This window comes from Periplaneta americana, chromosome 1, assembly GCF_040183065.1.
Source record: "Periplaneta americana isolate PAMFEO1 chromosome 1, P.americana_PAMFEO1_priV1, whole genome shotgun sequence".
Taxonomy (NCBI): Eukaryota; Metazoa; Arthropoda; class Insecta; order Blattodea; family Blattidae; genus Periplaneta; species Periplaneta americana.
Window position 1 is genome coordinate 64,616,798 of NC_091117.1, and position 27,135 is coordinate 64,643,932.

The 27,135-nt window shown below is 33.8% G+C and overlaps 1 protein-coding gene across 2 annotated transcripts in view; it reads right to left on the reverse strand.

Moving 5' to 3' along the window:
• IA-2 (tyrosine phosphatase IA-2) overlaps positions 1-27,135 on the reverse strand; it is an 842,823-nt gene that overhangs the window by 234,212 nt on the left and 581,476 nt on the right. For both annotated transcript variants that reach the window (XM_069821417.1, XM_069821408.1), the window contains exons 7-9: positions 21,830-22,681; positions 10,076-10,302; positions 2,625-2,664 (exon numbers count right to left, since the gene is read on the reverse strand). In XM_069821417.1, the coding sequence (XP_069677518.1) occupies positions 2,625-2,664; positions 10,076-10,302; positions 21,830-22,681 (1,119 nt within the window). The remainder of the gene's footprint in view (positions 1-2,624; positions 2,665-10,075; positions 10,303-21,829; positions 22,682-27,135) is intronic.

A 27,135-nucleotide genomic window follows, 5' to 3' on the forward strand; every position in this document is an offset into this window, starting at 1 on the left:
TAATATCTATTTTTTAAAATATCACTTTTACAGAATATTTATTTTTAATATAACAATTTTTCAATTTTCCTTCATTATGTTAATCATTCCTTGGATCCAAATTATCTTATTTAACGCTAAATTATAATTATTTAACTCTTAGAATTACATGTAATTAAACACATCTACATTTTTCTCTTACTATAATAATAATAATAATAATAATAATAATAATAATAATAATAATAATAATAATAATAATTAGTATTATTATTCCATTGTTTTCTGTATTGATGTTAAATGTAGCCTATTTGATAATGCATTTTTATACTGGTTGAGTGGAAGAGAAAGCCTTATGGCCCTAACTTTGCCAGTACCAGTAAAAATAAATAAAATAAATAAATGAACAAATAATTTAAATTGTAGGAAAGATCTCCGTAGTACCAAACTTTATCACTAGAATGCGTTTTCAACAGTCTTCGAGGCCTAGTTTTAATCATGAACAGAACATCAACTGCAACACAAGCAAAATGCAAGTGTTCCCTGATAGTACCTGTGTCAAGCGTCGAATATAACGTCACACCAATATAGTCTATAAACAGCTAACCCTATCTCCGTACGCCCTGGGACAGAATACGGTCCCTATTAATAATAGTAATTCTTACAGATGTTTTCAGGAAAAATACCCGAAGTACTACACTAGTGTATTAATTTGCCAAAAAGAAATGAAACGGGTAAACTTGAGCAACTTTATTCATGCGATAAAATAATATCAAGGTATGTAATGTCATAGCATCAACACGTAAAGACCACTGAAAACATTAATTAAAAGGGTCATGCGATAATGAATGGCAATAATGTCTGTATATCTAGGCGGTAATTAACGTAAGCTGATAACAGTGAGAAAGAGGAGCATCTGATGTGTGTTATCTGTGAGTTTGAAGACAATAATCTCATTGATAGGATATTTGTAGAGAGTTTAATCTGTAGAGTGTTATCTGCAGAGCTGAGATTCCTTTAACCTGCGCGGCGCTGTAAACGACGCAGCGACTATGTTTCTAGAGGAAAGAAAGAGACAGAGAATACCTTTACGATCCCATTCGCAAGCAGTCTCGCGTGTATACAATCGGGTGAAGAATCTTCTAGCAGGTCAATGGAACAAAGTTTTCATGTGTACTAAATTTTTCATTATTGAGCAACATTTACACTGGAATTTAACACAGTAATCTTCATTTAACTTTGAAAAGTAATAAAATAAAATGCATAAATACAACACATTTCTATGAATAACAAAATATAATTTGACATACATAAATAAAATGTACTTCTATCCATAACAAATACCAGTATATGGTTCACTGATCTTTATGACAATAAATTACAATATACATTCTGATTGTATCAAAAGTACTTGTACACCGTGAAGTGGACGGAAGTTCTTCCTGTTGTGCTTTAACATGAATTTTCGTATGTTCACTATGTCTTTTTGAATTACAATGTGATGAACGAAATTTATTTCTTTTTGCGCTCTTATTTACACATTACATACTTTACAAAATATATTATATCCTTTCACACAAAAGTACTCACAGCCAAATTCGTTTACCAATATTTGTTGAATATACATCTTGATTACACAACTTTTAACACTGTATCACTTCGGAATATGTATGACAAGACTTTCTTGTGTTAAATTCTAACGTACCTTGTTTACATGTTTCGACCTATTTATGAAGATGACCTATAAATAGGTCGAAACATGTAAACAAGGTACGTTAGAATTTAACACAAGAAAGTCTTATCATACATATTCCGATTTGTTGAATGTTGTGTTTTCTTATTTTCGGCATATTTCTGAACAACGTAAGACTACGTTCTGACTAGAACTTGTGCTCGTAACAAATTAAATGTCCATGTAACTGAGTAAGGAAAACAAACCTTCACGGAAGGACTTCCTTTGATATAGTGTTCTGGTTGCTAGTGTACGCTCGTAACTCTATATGTCAGACTGCAGCTATAGTCTAGACACCACTAACTTATTTTCAATGTTTTGGTTAAAGAAATCGCAGCTCTGGTTATCTGTAGTGATCTAAAATGTTTAGCAAATACGAGCAAAGATGCTTCATTAAAATTCAGATTGCAAGACGCAAGAATGTCTCTCAGAATACTTTAATTCAAATGTTGCCATTAATTTTTGAATGACCCATGTATTTAAGAAACAAAATTCAGTATTTTAAATTGCAAAATATTATCATGCAATTTATGTTTTGAGGACAAAATTACGGCCGTACAAGAAAATGACATGTTCCACATCTTAAAGCTTCATTGCTCATGTAAGATCTATGGAATAAAATGAATGAATGAATGAATGAATGAATGAATGAATGAATGAATGAATGACATGCAGTACATGATTGTTAAGTACTTACAACAGAATCTCAGAAATAGAAAAAAAAAACTCGATTCTGTCCCTTTTTTTCTAAATTTTCCTGTTATTTGTTACATAAATTGCAATTACAACATTTTTAGCGTTATATACTATAATAGTGCTGCTATTCAGAAAACAATAACAATAATTACAGGCCGAGTTACCGACACTTATATAAAATTGTGAATTCATAAAGAATCAAACATTATGTACTCACCGTGTTCATTGGCAGTAGTGTCGCCAGCAGCGTTCGCAATCTGCAGAATAAACATAATGTAGTCTTAATGATCTTCAAATCTACAAAAGCTTATGAGAAATGATATTGCATTTAGAATAAAAAGGAGCAAGTGTAATAAGAAAAATTAGATAGCTGAAATTTGATGGGTTAATGATCCAACATAAGAATAGCTAGAAATCACAAATTTTCAGAGAATGTATTTTGGGATGTTCTTTGAATAATGTAAAACTACGGGTACCATAGTCATAGATGGGTAAATGTAGTAGATATAGTTTTTTATTCAAAGTTCTGTCTTTGTAAGTCACAAGTCATGTCAGGCATCGCCGAACGGTTAATCAATTTAAATTAAGAATTACATACTTTTTCATGAAATTGATTTGTGAGTGTTAGCCGATTTTTAGAGGTTATTCTGTGCATATAAATTGTAATTTAGGCCTATCATAAAGTAGAATTAGGATATGAATTGTAAATACTTAATTATGTATCATGTTCAGTTAATATTTCATTATAGCCCGTGTAAACTTGTTAATGTGTATGAAAATGATATTTATATTTAAGTATGACTTTACTATTTTTGTCATTGTTTCATTATGCATTTCACTTCTGGTAGTGTGGAAAAGAAGGCCTCATGGCCTTAACTCTACCAGTAAATAAGTAAATAAATAAATAAATAAATAAATAAATAAATATATATATATATATATATATATATATATATAAATGAGTAAATAAATAAATGAGTAAATAAATAAATAAGTAAGTAAATAAATGAGTAAATAAATAAATAAATAAATCAATCAATAAATAAATAAATTAATTAATTTTCTCCGAAATTTGGATGAAGTTTAACCTGTGGTACAAACAGACACATACACAGTACTAATCTTCTTCTGAAATAAGTACGTAGTGACTCGTTTCAATAGTCCTTTTTTTAAATTAAATTATATAATCATTTTGAAGATGCAAACTATTTCCTCGTGACCATAACATAGTACGAAACGGTAATATAAAACAGGTAATTTATCCTTTGAAAAAGGTGGAAAAATTCAAATATCTAGGAGCAACAGCAACAAATATAAATGACATTCGAGGGGAAATTAAACGCAAAATATATATTGGGAAATGCCTGTTATTATTATGTTGAGAAGCTTTTATCATCCAGTCTTTCAAAAAAATTGAAAGTTACTATTTATAAAGCAGTTACAATATCGGTTGTTCTGTATGGTTGTGAAACTTGGACTTTCACTTTGAGAGAGGAACAGAGGTGAAGGGTATTCGAGAATAAGATGCTTAGGACAATATTTGGATTAAGAGAGATAAAGTTACAGGAGAATGGAGAAAGTTACTTAATGCAGAACTGCACGCATTCTATCCTTCACCTAATATAATTACGAGTACTTACTTACTTATGGCTTTTAGAGAACCCGGAGGTTCATTGCCGCCCTCACATAAGCCCGCCATAGGTTCCTATCCTGAGCAAGATCAACATAATTACGAACATTAAGTCCAGACGTTTGAGATAGGGAGAGCATTTAGCACGTATGGGTGAATCCATAAATGCATATAGGTCTAGAATTTTAGTTGGAAGACCTGAGGGAAAAGAGCTTTGGGGAAGCCGAGACGTAGATGGAAGGATAGTTCGTGAACAGAAAACCACAATTTAAGTCACACAGAGTTAGTGTGCACTCGAAGTTGGTTACTTGACGGTTGTCAGCCCACTTTGAGGTCTGTGGATATAGAGGGAAAGATTGTGTCGGTGTCGGTTAAGAGTTCCCGAGTAGCTCAATGGTAGAGCGTTGGTACGTTAAACCAAAGGTCCCGGGTTCGATACTCGGCTCCGGAACAATTTTTCCCTCGAAATTATTCAAATCAACTTTACAGGGAGTTATACCTGAAATCTTGATTTGAATATTAAAATGGTTTTTGGGCGGTGGGCTGTGATGCTAGGGACTGGATTAATCTTGCTCAGGATAGGGACCGATGGCATGAACTTCCGAATTCTCTAAAAGTCATTTGAGAGTAAGAGTTGTCAGTCCTACGTGACGGCCGCCTTAACCCCCTCACCCCCCCCCACGGAAACAACCCCGGTACTCATTTCTGTTAGAGAATGTGTAAACCCCAGGGCTAGAGTACTGCCAGAGAGATTAGATTAAAGTAGAAATCCCATGATCACTTTCGGAAATCGATCCCGCGATCATTCCACTTTGCAGCGTTATGCATTAATTGCAATAACTAATATCACCAGTATTAACAATAATTATAGCCAACGGAGTAGCTCAGTTGTCTAAGGCGCTTGCCAGAGTTGCGCTCGGGCACGGGTTCGATTCCTGTTTGGGCTGATTACTCGTTGGGTTTTTTACGAGGTTTTCTCCAACCGTAAGGCAAATGTCAGGTAATTTATGGCGAGTCCTCAGCCTTATCTCGCCAAATATCAATTCGCTATCACTAACTCCATCGAAGCTAGATAACCGAGAAGTTGATAAAGAGTCGTTAAATAACCAAATAAAAAACAATGATTATGTTTATGATAACTTTTATTTTTTGCTATAATAATAATAATAATAATAATAATAATAATTATTATTATTATTATTAATGTTTAGGTGAACAGCGATTAGCCAATAACATGCCGTAATAGGATAGCACAAGAGTTATAGTAATACAAAAATTATACTGAAAATGATCATATTATGGCAAACATTTGACATTAATTATCTTGCTCCTAAGTTTATAATTAAATGACTCATATTAACTACTGTAAAAGTGGATGAATCTGGATATTGTCTGCTGTGGAAAAGTTTGAGAGTTTTAATATCTAGGACCATAGTACAGCCAGAAGGATTAGATCAATGGAGAAAATCCATGATTCCATCGGGAATCAAACCCACTACCTCTTCGCTTTGCAAAGTCAAGCCTTTATTATGACGTTACCTCACGCCCTGGGAACTAATATCACCAGTATTAAAACTGATTATGATAACTTTTACTATTATTATTATTATTATTATTATTATTATTATTATTATTATTATTATTATTATTATTATTATTATTATTATTACTTGTGGCTTCTAGAGAACCCAGAAATTCATTTCCGCCCACACATATGCCCTATTCTGAGTAAAATTAATCCAGTCTCTACCATCATATCCCATCTCCTTCAAATACATTTTAATATTATCCTTCCATCTACGTTTCGGCCTCCCCATAGGTCTTTTTCCTCCGGCCTCCCAACTAACACTCTATATGCATTTCTGGATTTTCCCATACGTGCTACACGCCCTGCCCATCTCAAACGTCTGAATTTAATGTTCCTAATTATGTCAGGTGAAGAATACAATGCTTCAAGTTCTGCGTTGTGTAACTTTCTCCATTCTCCTGTAATGTCATCCTTAGCCTCAAATATTTTGCTAAGTACCTTATTCTCGAACACCCTCAGCCTCTGTTCCTCTCTCAAAGTGAGAGTCCAATCTTCACAACCATACAGAACAACCGCTAATATAACTGTTTTAAAAATTCTAACTTTCAGTTGTTTTGAGAACAGACTGGATGACAAAAGGTTCTCAACCGAATAATAACAGGCATTGCCCATATTTATTCTGCGTTTAATTTTCTCCCGAGTGTCATTTATATTTGTTACTACTGCTCCAAGATATTTGAATTTTTCCACCTCTTCTAAGGATAAATTTACAATTTTTATATTTCCATTTCGTACAATGTTCTGGTCATGAGACACAATCATATACTTTGTCTTTTCGGGATTTACTTCCAAACCTATCTCTTTACTTGCTTCAAGTAAAATTATTATTATTATTATTATTATTATTATTATTATTATTATTATTACTATTATTATCCACAGTGATTAGCCAATTATACGTTGCAATAGGCCTAATACAAAAATATTAAAGAGAATAATAATATTGTGGCAAACATTTTTTTAGAATTCCTGTTGTAGAAAAGTTCGAGAACATATGAACACGAAAGCTAATACGATGATAGAGTAATGGAACGGAGAAAAATTCCCTCCGGCGCCGGGATTTGAACCCGGGTTTTCAGCTCTACGTGCTGATGCTTTATCCACTAAGCCACAGCGGATACAACCTCGATGTCGAACAGAATTGTCTCTGAGTTCCAACTCTTGGGTTCCCTCTATATAATATACGAAAGCTAATGTTGTTTATGAAAGATTCACAGGATATATAATTTTAAGGACCTTGAATAAGGATTGGGAATCAAGTTCTTAGCGTTAGGAATATAAAATGTGACACTTGAATTCATGACAATTTTCTCATAATATCGGAGTCACTGAGCAAAAATATGTACGAACACGATATGCATTTTCGTTGAATACTTTCTATTTAACAGAGTAAGTTGTAACAGAATTTCAGACTAGAGAAGCATATTTAACTTTCGATCTAACTAATGTGAAGTATTAAGAATGTGTCAATCGTAGAGAAAGAGTAAGTTATTGGCCGCATTAGACCCTACATTTGAATTGCATCATTGTATGCATAATAGTAAGCTACATGCTTGTAAAAATAAGCTAACTGTCAAAAAAATTCCAAGATCTTTAAATCTGTTCTGAAAATTTTATTGTTAAACTAGTTTAAAGTACCCGGCTTTGTCTGGGTTTTGTATTGTCTTTATATATTTAAGGAAATCGATTTTTAGACTTTCATGTATTAGATCTGACACGGGTACACGTTTGCCAAAGGACAGAACAGTTTGCAATTTCCTTTTGCATTACACATAGAAGAGAATGGGTGCTTTTATAACAACATTGTCAGGAAGAATACCGTTTTGGATATTAAAAAATAACAGTAGATATTGTTCCATGTTTTGTGTTATTTGAAAAATGTATGAACACTATACACATTACTTTTAAACTAATAAATCGAAAAGATAGTCTAGTTTTGAATACGAATATTAGAAGTTTTTCTACATTTAAGATATTTAAAAACGTGCATAAGATTTGCTGATGATATGACGTTAGCAGAAGAGGAGATGGTACTAATGGATATGCTACAGGAGCTATATGACAGCTGTGAGCAGTATGGAATGAAGATAAATGCCAACAACAACATATATCATGGTCATAGGAAGAAAAGTAAAGAAGATATAAATTTGCGAATTCTAAATGAGGCAGTAGAGCAAGTGAACAGCTTCAAATACTTGGGGTGTACTATAAGCAGTAACATGGGCTGCTGCCAAGAAATCAAAAGGAGGATAGCAATAGCAAAGGAAGCTTTTAATAGGAAAAGGAGCATCTTCTGCGGACCTCTGGAAAAATAACTAAGGAAGAGACTAACGAAGTGCTTTATGTGGAGTGTGGCATTGTATGGAGCAGAAGCATGATATTACGTAGAAGTGACGAGAGGCGACTAGAAACATTTGAAATGTGGATACTGGAAAGAATAAGAAATGAAGCTGTTTTGGAAAGAGTGGGTGAAGAAAGAATGATGCTGAAATTGATCAGGAAGAGGAAAAGGAATTGTTTGGGTCACTGTGATTTCGGGGCAGAAGAAGATATCAGGTGATGGACGACATTAAGATATATGGATCATATCCGGAGACAAAGAGGAAGGCAGAAAATAGGAAAGACTGGAGAATGCTGGGTTTGCAGTGAAGGACCTGCCCTTGGGCAGAACAGTATGAATGAATGAATGAATGAATGAATGTGTTACAGGTAAAGCAAGGGAAAATCTACAAAGAAATGGTGTCCCCCTCTTCCTCCTCCTCCTCATCATCATCATCATCATCACCATCATCATCATCATCATCGTGGGGGTTTTATTTGTTCGCTCTATGAAGAATGTTATTGGGATCCTTTCCGTGTGAAAATTCATCGTGCAATCTACATCCGCGATACTTGAGTCGAGAGGAATCATGGAAACAATTAATTCAGCTAATAATTTTTAAACATTAAATGTTCAAAATTCCATTACATAGTTACAAGTAAAGCTAGGGAAAATCTAAAAAGAAATGGTGTCGCTTAAAATTTTAATGCAACAAAAAAGTATAGACGCGAGTAAGTGAGTGAATGAGTGACAATGAGAGAGAGAGAGAGTAAGATTTGGAGTGAATGTGTGCAAATGTGAGTGTGAGTATGTAATGTAATTCAGTAATTTACAGGACTAATTTTATGTCTATAAAACAATGATACGCCGGCAATATGAAAATAATGGAAATATATTATGATATAGTATTAGTTTTTTTATTTTTTTTTATTTTAGTAGGTTATTTTACGACGCTTTATTAACAGCTTTGGTTATTTAGCGTCTGAATGAGATGGTGATAATGCCGGTGAAATGAGTCCGGGGTCCAACACCGTAAGTTACCCAGCATTTGCTCGTATTGGGTTGAGGGAAAACCCCGGAAAAAAACCTCAACCAGGTAACTTGTCCCGACCGGGAAACGAACCCGGGCCACCTGGTTTCGCGGCTAGACGTGCTAACCGTTACTCCACAGGCGTGGACTATATATAGTATTAGTAAATCCCGAAAAGACTAAGTAGGCCTATATGATTATGTCTCGTGACGAGAATATTGTACGAAATGGAAATATACAAATTTGAAATTTATCCTTTGAAGAGGTGGAAAAATTCAAATACCTGGGAGCAACAGTAACAAATATAAATGTTACTCGGGAGGAAATTAAACGCAGAATAAATATGAGAAATGCCTGTTATTATTCGGTTGAGAAGTTTCTATCATCCAGTCTGTTGTCAAAAAATCTGAAAGTTAGAATTTATAAAACAGTTATAGTACCGGTTGTTCTTTATGGTTGTGAAACTTGGACTCTCACTTTAAGAGAGGAACATAGGTTAAGGGTGTTTGAGAATAAGGTGCTTAGGAAAATATTTGGGGCTAAGAGGGATGAAGATACAGGAGAATGGAGAAAGTTACACAACACAGAACTGCACGCATTGTATTCTTCACCTGACATAATTAGGAACATTAAATCCAGACGTTTGAGATGGGTAGGACATGTAGCACGTATGGGCGAATCCAGAAATGCATATAGAGTGTTAGTTGGGAGGCCGGAGGGAAAAAGACCTTTGGGGAGGCCGAGACATAGATGGGAAGATAATATTAAAATGGATTTTAGGAAGGTGAGATATGATGATAGAGAATGGATTAATCTTGCTCAGGATAGGGACCAATGGCGGACTTATGTGAGGGCGGCAATGAACCTCCGGGTTCCTTAAAAGCCAGTAAGTAAGTAAGTAAGTAAGTAAGTAAGTAAGTAAGTAAGTAAGTAAATAAATAAGTAAGTAAGTATGTAAGTAAGTAAATAAATAAGTATATGATATGATATAGTATTAAAAAAATGAAGCTTTCTCCACAAATGCTTTGACGATGATAAATGTCTCAGAGGCTATTTTGTGTAAGAGGAATCCTTCAGCTCAGTGTGACAGCAATACTTGCCTGCTTACTGCTGTGGTCGTCCGAGATTGGATGATGCTGGAAGGCGTAGTTGTTTGTGCTGAAATAAGGTCCAGGTTTCTTTACATCAAGTCGTTCTCTGCGTTTGAATCCCCTGTCCAGAGCATCGTACTCATCCAGCAGAGCGTCTAGGCCATCGTCAAGCACGTCCTGGAGGTCGTCGGGCGATTCTGCACCAGTGTGAGTTGGTCTATTACTTCTGCCAGTGGCTGCAATCAGCAAGTGGAGTGATTACAAGTTAAGAGTTAAATACTGTTATTTATATGTAAAATTGTAAATAAGTTATTATTTCATTAATTATTCCAGAAAACAGTAATATATTTTGATAGAGGATATTTCTAAATAGGGATCTTCAAGTTCGACCAAGAGAAAAAGGGTACAGTCTAATTGGACCTAAAAATTATTGGGATTAACTATAAACGTTATATTTAGTTGGACCATGTAAGAAATGTCATTTACATACAAACTACATGTTCAAAATGTTTCATATCGAACATAAAATACATCCATTTTGAATCTTGCGTACACCACTTTTAACACTTGAATATAATTAATTGATGAACTAGTGGACTTACTCGTGTTAAATATGAAAACAAAAGCACACATAAGATCGCATCTTCATTCAGGAAACAGAAATACAACATAACATACAGAACAGAAAACACACTACAAAGACATCTCAACACACAAAAAACACAAACAAATAAATACGACCACACAGGTGTATACAAACTCAAATGTAATAGTTGCGACAAGTTCTACATAGGACAGACAGGCAGATCATTCCAAACACGCTACAAAGAACACATTAAAGCTATAACCAGAGGACACAATACATCTACATACGCCGATCACATAACCAATACTAACCATACATACAATAACATAAATACGGACATGGAAATCCTACACACACAACCCAAGAACCAAAAACTCAACTCACTAGAACAATACGAATTATACAAACACACTAAAACACACCCCGATCAAATCCTCAACACACAGATCAATTTCAGTACACACACACTATTCGACTCCACAATTCAACACCTTCCAACAACAAAACACACCCTCCTAACAGGCAGAGAAGTTCGAGATGACGCCGCGATCTAGTAGGCTCTGATGATGGTGCGTGAAGCACTGAAACAACTGTAAGCCGGACAGATATTTCATATTTAACACGAGTAAGTCCACTAGTTCATCAATTAATTATAAAATACATGTACAAAATTACTCACAAGCACATGATATGATATATATTGCGTCACAACACTTCTTTACATGTAATGGTGGACATCACATTCATCATGTGCCACCACAGTCTAGTGTAGACAGTCACGAACTTGAGTTGTGAAGGTACTAGAAACAATAGACTGTGCAGGTACTATTTCGCATTGTCTGTGATGAGGCGATGGTAGCGATCCTAGTGGTTGGCAACTATCTATGGATGCATATTTACTACGTATAGAGCTAAGTGACTGTATATACTAGACTGTGGTGCCACCATTAATATTCAATACAATAACACTTCTTTGCACTACGCGCCTTAATCTACTCCATTATCACAACCTGTATAGGCTACTCTCTTATTACTGGATCAATCCTACTGTTCCATACTTATTCTATATTTTGATTTGTTATTCATTATTTATTTACTAGTTCTATTATTAACCCTTTATAATTGGCATCTCTAATATTGCATATTATTCTGTAAGGAGATTTTTAGTAATGTAACGAAGCTGGATTCATTAAGATATTATACAGAAATGAAAACTTTCTGGGAACAGGAAGAGTATGTCAGATTAAACACAGGAGAAGTGAGAGTAGGATTAGCCTGATGGAGATTAAGTATTTGGAGACTCAAAAATAGAAGAGGTAATGTGGGTGAAGATATTTGTCCCCTATGTGGGTGTTTGGAAGATGCAAACATATACTCTTAAAATGCACAGTGACCATAGACCTCAGAATTAGCGGAATAGATAATAAATTGTTGAAGATAAACGAGAAAATAGCCTTCACAAACCTAAGTGGGCCGTTAAATACTAATAAGCTTTTAAGAACTACGATAAATTTCTGTTCAGAGTCAAAATTAGACGGGGAAAAATATAAAAGAACTGGTTGAAGAGAGATTATAATGTGAGAGAATCTTAACTCTAGAAAAGCTATTAGTTAAGGAGTAACCAGATTAATAACTTGTTAACAGTTTAGTAAACAAGTGAAAAGATTAAATATAATAATAATAATAATAATAGTAATAATAATAATAATAATAATAATAATAATAATAATAAATAAACATTTAGGAATGGTAAATATAGTGAAGTGAGTTTATTATAATATTACATTACACCGGTCAACAAAATTAAACATCTTTTTTGTTAAAAGATAAAGAATAGGTGATTCTTGTACCATTTTTCCTGATGATTTCAGATCTGTTTTCAAAATTTTTCTATCACCCAGGGTTTTTGAGTAATTATATGAAATGTACTTTAGGCTTTTCTTGTACTGATACCTTGTAACATTTTACCTAAAATCATATTTATTTACCTAAAATGTGTGAGAAATACATTTTAGGCCAGGGATACAGAACTGGCGAGGCAGGAGTGGAAAGCAAGGGGAAAGCAGTAGTATGACATAATATTTGGGCTCCATTTTTCCTGATAGCGTCTTTCCATTTCAGAAAAATCCTGATGAAAACGATCCCGATATTCGTCGCTCACTACCCGAAGGTTTTGAGGAAAGAAAAACTAAATGAGAATCCAAGAAGTTATTTTGAGAGATATATGACACCCCATCAAGTTATGGTTCTGAATCAGCTCGCTGGCAAGTTCTCTGTAATCTTCTGATCTGTGGTTTCTAGAAAGTAATAGTCTGTTGAATGATCCATATTTTCCCGGCTTATCATTGAAATTGGAAAAGGCATACTTATGACGGGATCCTTTTAACCAACCAGTTAAACTAACAGAATTACATGGAGCACAACACATTTCAGGGGTCCAGTTCCTGTCCTCATTATTTTGCAATCAAAAGAACACTCGTAAGCTCTTTTAACTACTGTAGTAAAATTCACCTGTGTGCTTTCAAAGTTAATTAACCACAAATGTAATAAAAATTGTTTCTGATTTACACAGTATTTTGAGATATATTCCACTTTATAAGATACTTTTACCACACTTAAAATTAGGGAAAGAAAACACGGGTTATGAAACTTTTTTCGTGATTCTAAGTTCCAACTGAAGGAATAAAATTCATTTTTATGAATTCTGACTTCAAAGAAAACAGTGATCTAAAGTTATAGGTCAATTGTTAAAGCAATAAAATGTATTACTTGATATATTTTATTTCCATTAGCATGTTAAGGACTGTATATAGCAATAAAAATAAATCAAATTGTCTACAATTGCAAAAAAATGGTGGGTGGTAGAAAAATTTTGACTTCATTTTTGGAATAAGCAGATGACATTACATAAGAAATAGCAGAAATTGTACATTTAACAAAATCATTGTTGACCGTGTTATTATTATTGTTATTATTATTATTATTATTATTATTATTATTATTATTATTACTGCATTCGTGTTGTGTTGTAGAGTATAGTATGGTAGATACACAATATTAAATAGTACTACACTGTTATTAGCAAAGCTGGAAAATTAAGTAGCAGTTCATAGGCTAGTACTGGTGAAACTATTATGTTATATTTACTTTGTATTTGATATGGGAATGACGGATTTGACCTGGAATGCATCAAATCCGCAAAATCCAGACAAGATTGATATGAAATAAAAATACAATACAATAAATACAAATAAATATTTTTGTCTACACTACTTTAATAATTAATTCTAATTATTTGATATCGCTACTGTTTACTCTACCACTACCCTTTAATTAATTAATATAAAAATATACAGTAATATTTCAAATTGTAAGATTTCTCTATTATTTCTCAATCTTTTCCCAGTTTCACTTTACCCTTCTCTTTATGTCTACTATTTTACCCCTATCACTATTCATACATTCATAGATTTATTTTATTTCATTATCCCTGTTAACCCTATAATTAACACTCCTCACTATAACCTACTTTTTCCATCGCAACTGTTTGTTCTCGTACTCTCCTTCATTTGTCTACTACTTCTAAGTTACACAATTTTCTCATTCTGAACTCGATATTCTTCCCAGTTCCACCTTCCCGCTCTTTCTACGCCTATTTCATATTTATCCCTAACAACTGTTTCCATAGGTTTTTTGTTGTTTTACAATTAACAATTACGCTAAAAATGTACAAGCGTATATTATGTCTAGGTCACTTATGGTTAGCAAATTGACGAAATGAATTTCAGCCTGTATAATATGGTGAGACACTATTCTCAGCTTATATACACAGTATTTACGGAAAGTTCATTTTTTCATACAAGTCTCACAAAATAATTTATGGAAAGTTAATTTATATTCAGAAATGTAATGTAATGTAACTCTCCAATCGTTGACTCTTCTTTCTAATGACAATTCTAATTGAAGGGTTCAGAACCATAGTGGGCCAAGCGCCATTTACTAAAACCGTTGGAAACAAAAGTTAAAATGTATTACCATAATTTAATGGAAACACATAGCAAGTAAAATAAAGTATACACATTAAAACTAAATGATATGTCAATCTTCATTAAACTCTGGTATTCACTTAACTTTAACCTTTGCTTTCTCCGCTTGACCCATTATGGCTCTGAACCCTTCAATTGTTTAATGTTTATTGACCGAATTCATTTTTGAATACGTGTCAATTAGGAATTTCATTAATATGTATGTAAACTGAAAAATATTTGGTTCGAGCTGCAAAAACTGGAATCCAAATGACTGTGAAATGATTCACAAGCAATTGTAGTGTGTGACAAGCTGCTCGATATGCTAGCCCGCAGAGAAGAAGGAAATGGTTATGACTCGCTTATGTAATTATTATCACGAACATAACAGTTTCTTAACTTTCTCACTTTACATTGTCTGGACAAAAGGCATGGAAGACAGCAAGTGAAACACTGATTTGGTCGGACTGCAAACGAATTTTCTGTTACTCACCTATGCCAAATCGAACTATCGTAATCCGATCTGAACAATAGTTCCGACCACAGTCTAGTACTTACAGTCACGAAGCTCAATACGTAGTAAATATGCATCCATAGATAGTTGCTAACCGGTAGGATCGCTACTATCGCCTCATTACAGACAATGCGAAATAGTACCTGCACAATCTATTGTTCCTAGTACCCTCATAAACTCAAGCTTCGTGACTGTATATACTAGACTGTGGTTGACCTTGGTAGTTGCTAGCCACTAGGATCGCTACTTTCGTCCCTAGCAGACGACAGAATGTATTATACTTTTGTTATCGTGTTGTTTTGTAAAAATTAACACCTTTCTTCCATTATTGAAATATTAAATACATAAGATTTATTTATTATTTTCATGAAGTCTATAAGATGTTTTATAAACTCACCCTGCTGGATCTTTCGGAAGAAAGATAACTCTGGCCTCTTTTTCTTACAATTTATAGTACTACAAACATCTCCTTCTTATCCCATATTATTATTATTATTATTATTATTATTATTATTATTATTCTAATTTAGCCATTAACATTTATTACAATCGATAACGAACATTTCACAATTTACACAACTTTTCCTTTTCTTCACAGCAATGCGAAACACTATTGTTCCCAATAGTCCTAGTCGCTAGCCGCTTGGAGCGCTGTATCGCGAGAAATGCAAAAAATCACTTCAAGCTTCGTGACTGTATGTACTGTGTTTCTGGCTTCCTGACCGAACTAGCATACATCGTTATAAATACCAGAGAAATAATACCATACATAATTTCTAAAAATAGACAGGACTAGCACTTAATTTTATGTTAGTTATAAATATTTTTAGCACTTTATATTAAACACATCGGAACAGTTGAGATTAAGAAAAATTATTCACTATTTTGTTATCCTACGAAATTACTTGACTATCCATACTTAACGACTGATTTACCTGTCATTAGTACAAGCTATATTACAATACGGCATTATAGGATGGGGTAGTGCTTATAGTACCTCCCTCATGCCAATAACACTGCCACAGAAAAGAATAATAACAATATGTCTTAATAATCCTCTTGGCTATCCCTCGGAACTGTTGTATTCTGAATTTAATGCATTTAATATCCATCAAATTTATAACAATATTACTTTACTGAATTTCGTAGATAAAAATCGTAATATATTTAATTTGCATTCACATAAATATAAAACTAAAAGATCAGACAAAATATGCATGACAGAACCTAAAATAATGTACACAACTGCAGCTTATAAAAACAATCTCAACCCCAGTCCAGTCAAAGGCTCTATAACAAGATAACAGCTAAATTTCCAAACATTCAATTTGCTAATGCTCCTCATTTAAAAAAATGAATTAAAAATTATTGTTTATGGAGGCAATACATAAAGTTTCAATTACTGTAATATCTGTGTTTTTCCTCTCCTCTTTTTACTTTTTATTTTTTGCTACTTAATTAAATACTTGTTTTAAATTATTATTATTATTATTATTATTATTATTATTATTATTACTATTATAGTTAAAAGAGAACATATGAAAGTGAATGAAGTGTTATGATTAAAAATGTAATTTTATGATATTTGTTTTATTCTATTTACAGAAAAGACTCAATTGACAACAATGCATCATTTATATTCAAAGCACATGTTCAGCTCAACAGATACTGAACTATCAACTGAAGGAGAGATCCCCAAAAGCCTGGTTGTAGACAGACACAAAGCACTAGTTCTAATAGGCCTATGTACAAGAATATCGGTGATGATGATATTTTACTTTCTAGTAAAATGTTTTAGTTAATTCCTTACTGTACAATAATTAATTTGTTATACGAGTATTACTGTATTAAAAAAATAATGTATTACAATTCGTCTGAAGAAGATAAGAGGAAGACAAGTGACGAAGAAATTGAACATGGAAAAACTGAAGAATGAAGAGGAAAGAAGAAAATTTGAAGCAAATACAGGCACCATCAGAGTAAAGAATAGGATACACAGAAGGTGTGAGAATTGAAAAACCTTAGGTCACAGGGAAAATGTTGGAGAAGATGGAGGAAAGGAGAAAATGGAAAAACATCAACACGGATGAAGATAGAAGAAATTACAGGAAACTAAACAACGAACTAAGAAGAGAAACTGGTAAGACGAAGGAAGACTGGATGAAAGACAAATGTAAAGAAATATAGGATCTAGAGAGAAAAGGAGGATAGGATTTAATGTACCGCGAAGTAAAATGTTTGGACTTCGCAAATAAGAAAAGCAAATACATGTAGTTGATAGAGGTCGAAATCGGAAATGAAATAACAGACAGACCAGGAATACTGAACAGATGGACGAAATATTAGAATGAGTTATACGAGACAGGGAATCGTCCAGTTGACTTGGCTATAGAAGACGAAGCAGCCGTATCAGAAGACGAAAAAGGATTTTCTATTTTAAGGGAAGAAGCTGAACTAGCGCTTAAGGAAATGAAGAATGGGAAAGCAACAGGAATTTATGGAATTCCCACTGAATTAGTGAAATTCTTGGGTAAAGAGAAGAAGAAAATTATATCATTATGCAACAAAATATAGCTATGAGGAAGGTGAATGGCCTGAAGATTTTATGGAGACAGTGTTGCTTCCAATACCGAAGAAAAATAATGCCAAGAAATATAACGAGTTCAGGACTGTCAGACTGATATCACATTCGGCGAAGATTCTTCTGCGAATACTGAATCAACGTTTATATTATAAGATGGAAGAACAGTTGGAAGAAGAGCAGTTTGGTTGGCTTCAGGAAGACAAAAGGAACGAGAGATGCAATTGGACTGCTACGAGCAATCGGCGAAAGATACCTAGAGGAATAAAGAAGTGTAATAGTATTTGTGGATTTAGAAAAGGCGTTTGACAGAGTGAATTGGAATAAACTGATGAGGATCCTAAAGAAAATTGGCGTGGATTGGAAAGAGAGGAGGCTGTTCAGTAATCTTTATATGAAACGAGTCAAAGTTAGGATAGGAGAAGAAATGTCAGAAGGAAGTGAAATAGGGAGAGGAGTACGACAAGGATGTCCTCTATCACCTACCCTGTTCAACATCTACGTGGAGGATTTAGTGAAGAACTCTTTTCAGAACATGGGAGGAGTGATAGTAGGAGGAACAAGAATAAAGTGAGTAAGATTTGCTAATGATATGGCGTTGTTATCAGAAGAGGAGATGATACTGAGGAATATGCTACTCGAGCTAAATGACTGCTGTTAGCAGTATGGAATGAAGATAAATGCCAACAAGACGAAAATCATGGTCATAGGAAGAAAACTAAAGAAGGTAATCTTGCGAATTCTAAATCAGACAGTAGAGCAAGTGGACAGCTTCAAATATTTTGGGTATAATTAGAAGCAGTACTGCCAAGAAGTCAAAAGGAGAATAGCAATGGCGAAAGAAGCTTGTAATAGAAAAAAGGAACATCTTCTGCGGATCTCTGGAAAAAGAACTAAGGAAGAGACTAGTGAAGTGCTTTGTTCGAAGTATAACATTGTATGCGGCAGAACCATGGACATTACGACGAAGTGAATAGAAAGGACTAGAAGAATTTGAAATGTGGATATGGAGAAGGATGGAGCGTGTGAAATGGACAGACAGAATAGGAAACGAAGCTGTGTAGGAAAGAGTGGATGAAGAAAGAATGATGCTGAAACTAATCAGAAAGAGGAAAAAGAAATTGGCCGAGTCACTGGTTGAGAATAAACTGCCTTCTGAAATGTGCGCTGGAATGAATGGTGAACGGGAGAAGAGTTCGGGGCAGAAGAAGATATCAGGTGATAGATGACATTATGATATATGCATCATATGAGGAGAAAAAAAGGAAGGCAGAAATTAGGAAAGGCTGGAGAATACTGTGTTTGCAGTGAAAGTCCTGTCCTTGGGCATAACACTATGAATGAATGAATGAATGAATGTATTACAATTATCTTTTTAAAGTCAATCATAAAATATTATATCTAGCTCACTTGAACTCTGCTAAGTTGAGCATTATACTCGTATTTTTAATGGGAAATTCTGTAAACCAAAGTCCATTACAATTCAGTATTTGCAATTAGAGCAGATTTTATTTAATGATATCAAATATAATTGAATCGCACTTTTTGGAAAGGAACTAAGTCAAAATCTGTCATTTTTATTTCTTCTGATGAAATGATTAATACTTCCAAGACGCAAAGACAAACAAAGGAAGGAACTTAAACAAACCTTTCCCTGTATCTCTAACATTGAGTTGATGTTTATATTACGGCACTGGTACACTGGTATTTATTCATGAAATTAAGTTATTTTGCTCTCCTGAAAAATAGAACATTTTGACTTAGTTCCTTTCTAAAAAGTGCGATTCAATTACTGTTTGAGCAATAGTTCATACTAGTTCAATTATTTGATCTTTTAGTAGGAATCGATAAAAGCTATCCACCAATAAAGAAATACATAATAAACCAAAAAATTATAAATATAAAATATACCAACTAATAAAGGAATAGAGGCCAATAAAGTCTATTTTTAGCAATACATTATTGCGCAAAACATTAAGGATTTCATCCCGTAAGAAAACTTCTTCTTTACACGACATTTTGCTTCCAAAAATTTTAAATTTATTTATTCTGTATCCAACGCGACTGACTTGTTCTCTTCATTACTATTCTTTAAATCATAGCCAACTGTACATAATATTTAGTTGAACTAATCATGGAAAACAGTTGGCTTTGAATCAAACAATAACAAATGAGCCCAATATTTAATTTCAATTAAAAATTATTTTCACAGAAATATTACTTTCATATTAGTAGTGGAAAAAATATTGTATGCACCACGAGATTGAATAGATTTTATTCACTCGTGGAAATTATCTTACTTATGTCTCTTGTCACATAAATTACTATTTTATATTTATGTTCAATGTTGTTTATGTTCATGTTTCTAAATACAACATAAATGTATGTTAACAACGCGCCTTTATTTTATTCTATAAGGTACATTAGGGTCTATTGGACAGTCGGGCATGTTGGACACTTTGTACTTTAACGTGTTACCTCACCACTTGTGGGCACCACATTCTGTTAGAAGTCAATGACTGAATTAGCCCCACTCGTGGCTACTTCCGTCATTGACTTCTAGCAGAATGTGGTGCCCACAAGTGGCGAGGTAACACGTTAAAGAACAAAGTGTCCAACATGCCCGACTGTCCAACAGACCCTAATTTACCGTAATCATTTTACGACCCCCCACCCACCACAGCTCTTCTGGTGGTCGGGATCCACACTCTGGGAACTACTGTTTTAGAAGATCATGTAGAATTTCAAGAATGATTGATAGAATAAAGAAGAATAACATTGGAGAAATAATGGAAGTACAAGACACTAGCAGTTTATCAGATGAAATGGTAAGACCATTTAAGAAAATTGGCGAAGAAAGAATACTGAAACTGATATTAAACTGGAAATCATATGTCAGGAGGAAGAAATGTCAATATAGATGAAACTGGTTTAAGAGGTTAGATACAGCTTACAGCAGTAAAATGTTTGGAAATATTCAACATTTTTTTCTTCCATTACTGTATCTTGTATGTGTAAAACATTGTCCTTGTGCTATATGAAAAACATATTTTTACGATTTAAAAAAAATTATATATATATATATATATTTTTTTTTTTTTTCAAAATTCATAATGTTGGTAGTTCACTGTGCAGTGATGAAGCGTTTTCTTCATAACTCATAAACGTGTTAACTTTTCATGTTCTCTCTCTATTACTTTATTGCTGAAACTCAAGTTTACAATATCATGCTCTTTCAACTACATTCCTTAATAAATAATATATATTTTTTATTTTGTGTTACGAGAAAATACTGATATTTGACCATTTTTAAATGAATTTATTTTTTATCAGACAATCTATGAAAGGTAGAGAAGTGATCTTGCATCATATTGTACACATGACATGCATAAATAGACACACAAAATTTCATTACAGAATGTTGGATAGTTTTTGAGTTGTGTGGGAAACGCTTCATCACTGCACAGTGAACTGAATTTGGAGGGGGGGGGGAATTGTAAATAATTTTATCTAATCGTAAAAATATTTTTTCATATAGCAGAAGAACAGTGTTTTAAATATACTAATTTTCATTATTGCACAAGATACAGTAATGGAGGGAAAAAATGTTGAATATTTCCAAAATTTTACTGCTGTAAGCTGTACCTAACCCCTTAAGGAAAGAACACAAATAATGGAAGAAAGATGAATTCAAGGATGGGTATTGGAAAAAAGAGACGAATTGCAATGGGTCACTGGAGGACGTTGAAGAACGTTTTAAATTCGGACTACTACTATCATAGAGTTTAATTTCTAGGCTCTCATCAGTCTTTTAATATTTACATGATCTGAGTTCAACGTGACAGGTTTGTCGGAAATAAAACTCAAATCGCTAGAATTTTAGCTGGAAACAGTATAATACCATTTGAATTAGGGCCGATGCTTATTATTATTATTATTATTATTATTATTATTATTATTATTATTATCATTATTATTATTATTTCTTATCATCATCATCATCATCGAAAATTGTTTGAAATTAAGATGTTATATTAGGAGTATGCCTATATCTTACCTATGTTTTGTTCAGGCAAATACACGAGACCGCCTTCTGTATATGCTTTTCCTTCTGAGGCCATTCTCTGCTTCTGTCGTTCGTCATCAGAGATTCCAGGAACTCTAATAAGTCTGTTATTTGTGTCGTAGTATAGATTTGCCAATTCTTCCAATTCAGGATTCACCGCAGAACGACTCTTTCCACTGTCTTGTTCTCGGAAATCTTCAGGAACAATTTCATCTCCTACTATTCTTGCACCGTCGTCTAGCCTCAGAAACATTCCGGGCGATTCTGGTATTTCATTATCATCTCTAATATCATGGAGGATATCATCTGCGGACATGATGCTCTGTTGCCCCATGAGATCTCGTGATTCAATGCCTTGACGGAACTTATCTGGGGTGTTGTATTGGTCGGTAAATTGTCCGTGGCTTAAGACAACATTGTCTAGATTTTCTAGATCATTGTCACTGTCGGGAACTTCATCTCGCGTCTCGACTCCCTCACGAAATGAGTCAGGTGTGTTGTACTTTCGAGAAAACTGACTCTTAGATTGGTTGTCATCGTCTTCTTCAGATGTTTCCTGAGAAGGTTGTTGGATGTCTGAGATCATTGAGGTATCTTCTTCGTCCCTGGTTTCATGTCCTTCTCTGAAGCCATCCGGGGTGTTGTAGTTGTGGCTAAAGATGCCGTCTTCAGCACCTTGTGGCTTCAGCAGGGACGCCAACAGTATGGATTGTGTGCTGAGTGGTGATGAACGATGGTCGTTTGAGTCACTGTTTGACGGAAATGATTTCTTTGCTAGCAGCATGGACTTTGGAAAACGATACCGAACTTGTGTTGGACGACGACCCTTCTCGACCTCCACAACTGTAAAAAAAAATACAAATATGTATAAGCAACAGTGAACAGTATCTATGCTATATTCTGTACATCCTTCGGTTGTTGGAAGTGATTACAGACTTGCTTTCGTTAGTATGCACCAACTAAATCTGTAATATCTTTTAATATCCTGAATATATATATATATATATATATATATATATATATATATATAATATAAAAAAATAATAGTGTTCGCCAAATCTAAAACAGATTTCAAGATATTTCTCAAATTATTTTACTCTCACAAGTTTATAGTGCGTTTCACGAATAGAGGGTTGACCTCAATAGCCTTAGAGCAGCGGTGACCAAATTGGATATCGTGATTACATCGTGTAATCAAAGGCATTCATACTGGTAAGGGGAGTTTCCTGTACATTGCTCTCTATCTCGCTCAGGTAAGCAGTGTCGGTACCATGTCGCTCTACAAACCCTCTGTCTCTACGAGCAGGAACAGAAGGTTTCGTACAGAATGGGAAGAGGAATTTATTCGCTGTTCTGTCGGAGAAAATGTAATATGTTTCTTTGCTCAACGGTTCAATTATAGTAGTATAATATAGAAACGACATTACAGGGCATTAAGCATGAGAGGTATTATTATTATTATTATTATTATTATTATTATTATTATTATTATTATTATTGTCATTATTATTTATCAGCAAGTGTTACCATAATTCTTATACACGTTCCTCGTTATATAGGGTCATATCTTCCCTTTAATGATAATAGTACATTATGCAACGAGTCTATAATGATATAATTAAGACGCGAGGGTATTTATGAAACGAGCGCAAGCGAGTTTCATAATTTTCATACGAGCGTCTTAATTACCATTATAGGCAAGTTTCATACGACTTTTTATGCTCGACCATATTTCTAACTTGAAATTATTCATAAGTATTCATGTTATTCTTATGTGACTGGGGAGCGAACTGAACTTGTGCAATCTCGTAAATTGTGAGATGTGTGCAGACGCTAAAATATTGATTTTTTTCAAGGCAACGAATGTCGACGACCTTGATATAACCTAGAGAGTAAGATAAACGTTAAACTTGATATAACCTTGAAATTGAATTCGACATTGAAAAACGAGATGACAAATTGAATTTATTTGAATATTACTTACAATTAACACTAATTATTATACAGTAGTAACAGAACATAACCTTCTGCGACAGTATTGGATTTCCAGCCTGCGTGACGTTTTGCTAGTTGTCTTTCGATTGCATATCCGAGAATAATCGAAAACCTGAACTTTAATGAATAGGTTTACTTTAATGATATGCATTAAAGGACTGCTACCAGGTGTATAATTACTACATTTCGGCATGGTCGAGCATAAAATAATTACTACGCCATATCCCCATTTTAATTTCTTTTTTATTCTTTTGATGACTATTAGCACTTATTTACAAGTTATTCTTGCTCAGGATAGGGACCAATGGCGGGCTTATGTGAAGGCGGCAATGAACCTCCGGGTTCCTTAAAAGCCAGTAAGTAAGTAAGTAAGTAAGTAAGTAAATAAGTAATTAATAATACTGATAGTGTTATCAGTAGCAGCAGTAGCCTAATAATAATAATAATAATAATAATAATAATAATAATATAGAGAAACAGACTGAATATTACGTGCTAGTGTAGTAATGAAACGAGCTATTAAACTTCAAGAATTGAAATTAGCCTTAAATCATCGTCATGAAGAGAAAGATGACATAAATAAATGTAAGGAAACCAGCCATCTAGTGGCGAACGAAATAGCTCGTTCTCTTAAGCCTTCCAACGAAGGAGAGTTTCATAAAAGCGTAATGATCAAGGTGGCTCAAATAATTTGTCCAGTGATAGTTGTAAATTAATTTGAAAAAACTGCGCATTTCTCGACTAAATATCCAGAAGAGAATTCAGGAAATTTCTGATTGTGTTCATGAGGAATATTTATAAAGAAGCAGGAAAATTTGTATATATTTTAAATTGGTTCTTGATGGCAGTCACAGTCTAATACTTACAGTCGCGCAACTCATACGTATAAAATATGCCAACATTTGACAGCTGGCGCGACAGTAGCCCTCTAGCGGTAGGCAAGTTAACAGTGTGCACACGACATATGATAACACATCAGAAAACGGGTTTTGCGTAATTTATTTTTTATTTTTATGCTATACAGTAAGTGTATATGGTCCTTATTAGTTTTACTCTAAAATCCTAAAAGAATTTCACACGCAGTTAATCTACAAGTTTTAGAAGCTATGAATAAATGTAATTCTTTCTGCTCCTTACAACTGAATCATGGCCCTGATTACGTATCATGGTTTGAAATAATATAATTGTTCGTACGTGGACGGTTAATTCAATTCATTCCTAAATATATTTATGAATCATTGGAACTCTATATTATTTTCCAGTGAGAAACGTCAAAATTAGTAGCTTCAAAATTGTAGGGCATATCTCGTAGGGTACATCGCGTTGTGAACACCTCTTCCTATTTCCTGAGAAATTAACTATTTTCCATACCGAAAATTGGGGTAAACTCGGGCGCTGAGGTAAACTTGAAAATAAAAAAGGGGGGAATTTAAACCTTAATATGATAGACATTGATTTATGAAGTTCATTATTTTTACATTTTTTAAGAACCGGTATTTCCTTTATTATTTGAGTCACAAATAGTGCTGATATTATGGTTTAAATTTTTATGGCAAGTTTACGCATTTTACATTACATTTCCAGTTTTCACACATAAGCTTAATTTTAACTTATCCTACCTATATAATACGTAATTTACATGCACTTACTGTTAATATGACGTAGGTGAGAACAAATAAATGAACACAAAATTTTGTTGAAAAAATTGTAACTTCAATTAACTCAGAAAATGCAGGCCTAATTTTATTTTCCGAGCAGAAGTGGTGTAAGTTAAAAATGGGTAATGAGGGTTAAAGTAAACATTCTGTAAAATACAGCGCAAAGTAGCAGTTAATATTGAATTTATTTAAACTATTAGTAGTCAGTGAATAGCACGAAGGATATATTAGTTGCTACTTTGTGCTGTATTTTACAGAATTTTTACTTTAAACCTCATTACCTAATTTTGACTTATACCACTTCTGCTCTGAACGGCTTAAATAATCACTGGTAATGTAAAATCAACACCAATAACAGTCATGCAAATTATTACAGAAAATATTGCTTTCTATATTAAATTTAAAAAGGCTCTTTTATTTCTTGAGAACTTAATACCGGTACGTCTGCCACATCAGAAATTTGTCGACACAGTCTGGATTTATTCAAGAAGTGAATATTTTGCAAAAGGATTACAATACTCCATGAATTCTTGAAAAATTAACACCATGATCCCTATTTGAATGCAATAAAACATTCAACCTTTGAGAAATATAAAGAAAAAACACGAATACAAAAATTATGGAATTACTTGCATTAAAAACTGTAGATACGTTATCCAAAATCGGAATGGTTACACATTTATACATATGATCTCTGCAAAAAATAATATACTGTAACAGGTATTTACTTTGTTTTTATTTAAACTCTCCTTCCTGACATACAAATAGGTACCTGATAACTATAAATGTTTTATAGAACACAATATGTAGGGTACCTACAACGTGGATTATTGGTTAAGACTGAGTTATGCTTTTCTCTTGGTCTTTAGGGAATCTGAAGAACGACAAATTCGGAGATGTAAACTTGTTGTTACTGCAATTTTCGTCATTGCACACATTGCCTTTATTCCGACGCATGATTAAAACGTTATTATAACATATCGCATACCTTTAAAGCACGTGCTGGCTGAACGAGACTGTATCAACCCTATGACCAGTGCCTTGCCTGCCGCTAGGGCGCTAGTGTCGCGAATGTTGGCAAAAGAAGTGTTGAAGTTGCGCGACTGTAAGTATTAGACTGTGATGGCAGTACTGATACGGCAAAGCTTGCGATTTTTATTCGCGGGGTTGATGAAGAACTCAATGTTCTGGTTGTAGTTTTCATGCCATGTACCTCTCCCCCGTCTCCTTACTTCTTAGACTGTCTCTCGCGTGCAATCACTGCCGTTCGAGTTTTGGTCACCGCTACCTTAGAGGCTTCTTGACCATATTCCTGGAAAACCTGCACGTTACTGTTTCTGATGCAGGTCTACAGAGGGTTGAATTAAAGTCGCGGATGTACCTGTAGTTCCTATTGCGTACAGATACTGCAATCATAACCAGTTTGCTATTTCAAGCAGTATGATGTGAATCGTGGTCTTGCTAACTTGTGAACAATGAAAATCTTAAGTATAAGTTTTATCTTATGCTTTGGTGGAAGAGGGAACTATATTCGTTCTGAAAATAAAGAACTTACATACCGGGTTCACGAGTATTTTCAGAAAGAATATGACGATGCGAGGTGCGGTAAACCTATGATATCCATCAGTAAGTGTATGAAAGGAC